This window comes from Malurus melanocephalus, unplaced genomic scaffold, assembly GCF_030028575.1.
Source record: "Malurus melanocephalus ecotype Western Australia unplaced genomic scaffold, MMel_1.1 scaffold_243, whole genome shotgun sequence".
Classification (NCBI taxonomy): domain Eukaryota; kingdom Metazoa; phylum Chordata; class Aves; order Passeriformes; family Maluridae; genus Malurus; species Malurus melanocephalus.
Window position 1 is genome coordinate 432896 of NW_026623475.1, and position 1835 is coordinate 434730.

At 43.3% G+C, this 1835-nt stretch overlaps 1 protein-coding gene across 1 annotated transcript in view; it reads left to right on the top strand.

Annotated features, from left to right (window-relative positions):
* The first annotated feature begins 19 nt into the window (after window positions 1-19).
* Window positions 20-1835, top strand: part of LOC130578855 (embryonic pepsinogen-like) — a 7733-nt gene continuing 5917 nt past the window's right edge. Inside the window, exon 1 of the mRNA XM_057375234.1 lies at window positions 20-68. Within this exon, the coding sequence (XP_057231217.1) occupies window positions 20-68 (49 nt within the window). The remainder of the gene's footprint in view (window positions 69-1835) is intronic.

Consider the following 1835-nt stretch of genomic DNA (forward strand, 5'->3'; position numbering starts at 1 on the left):
GTTGGGATGGGATCAGGACATGGCCAAGGTGTCACAAATCCAGTGCCACATCCTGGTGATGCGCCAAGGTCTGAATATTCCACACCAATAATTACATGGATGGCTCCCGATGAGCAGGGGAATCTCCTGTTATTTTATTATTCTATTATTCTATTCTATTCTATTCTATTCTATTCTATTCTATTCTATTCTATTCTATTCTATTCTATTCTATTCCATCCCATTCCATCCCATTCCATCCCATTCCATCCCATTCCATCCCATTCCATCCCATTCCATCCCATTCCTCTATTCTCTATTTCTATTCTATTCTAATTATATTCTATTATAATTATTCCATTCTAATTATTCTCTTTCTAATGGTATTTTATTCTAGTCTATAATTCTCTTATCATTCTATTATTCTGTTCTGTTCTATTCTAATAATTTTATATCCTAATTCTCTATTCCATTCTGTTTTATTCAAATTMTTTTCTTCTGTAATTCTATTTTAATTATTATCTACTTTAATTGATTATTCCATTTAAATTATTCTATTTAATTTAATTATTGAGTCTTATAATCAATTCTCTATTCTGTTCTACTCTAATTAGTAATTCACTGGACTTCAGAAGCTTTATTTATTTATGTCATATAAAAACACAGAATATATAATTGTATTGTTATTGTTATTCACAGYAGCCCTTGTACATTAAATACTCATTATTACTCTTATTTATTTATTATTTATGCTCTTAATAATTTATATTTATTATTTATACCCCCTTTTTTTGGCTTGGAGTGAATTTTTATTACAAAGGTGGTTCCTATAAGTCATCCCAATGCCTTTCCTCGTTTCGAATCCATCCTGAACTCCTGCCCGATGCCAGACTGGGATGAACCTCGCTGCCTTTTTGGCCGCCACGGCCCAGCCCTACCCACTCCTCCATGAACCACCGGACAATTTTAGCCAGAAAATCATTAAAATTATCATAAATCATTATAAATTCCTGATTTATTGCACTGCAAGGGCCACCCCCATGGTGGAAACACTCTGTGTCCCACAGCAGAGGGGACATCCCAATGGATGGAGTGAGGGGCTCTGCCCACAGCATCCTCACAGCAGTGGCAATTCCTGCAGGAAATTCAACAATAAAGAATAATAATAATAATAATAATAATAATAATAATAATAATAATAATAAAAATCTGTAGTCTTTTCCACACTTTCCACAGGGAAACCCAGTTTGCTGGAGCTGCCCCGCAGATTTTGGGATCGGGAAGGGGTGGAGTGGCTGGGATGCGCTGTTAAATCAAAAAAACCCCGGCGGGTGCCGKCTCCACGTCCCACATCCCCCGCGCCCTTCGCCCCAGCCCCCCGGGCTCTGCCCTGCTCCCCCCGGCAGCGGGGCGGGCCCGGGAGCCGCTATCGCTGCGGCGATACCGGGGGCTCGTCGGGAGCMGCAATCCCGTGCGCGGCCCCGTATCTCTCGAGGGGTCACCTTGCCCTGTTTGCATCCCGCCTCGCTAATGGGATTTGCAGATAACGGGGGGGGATCGGCGGGGAAAAACCTGCGTAAAACCCACTTCACACGTCACACGCACGTCAGCAGCCAAAGGGACCCCTCCCCATCCCATCCCATCCCATCCCATCCCATCCCATCCCATCCCATCCCATCCCATCCCATCCCATCCCATCCCATCCCATCCCATCCCTGGGAGATTCCCCAAACGGGGATCAGTTGTTCTTTGTGAAGGCTTTGGATGCCAAATTGAAAAGCCAAAATGATGTCCCAGCACTGGGGAACAGGAGCAGGAGGATGTGGAGCTGCTGGAAGGAGTCCAGGGGAGATCAC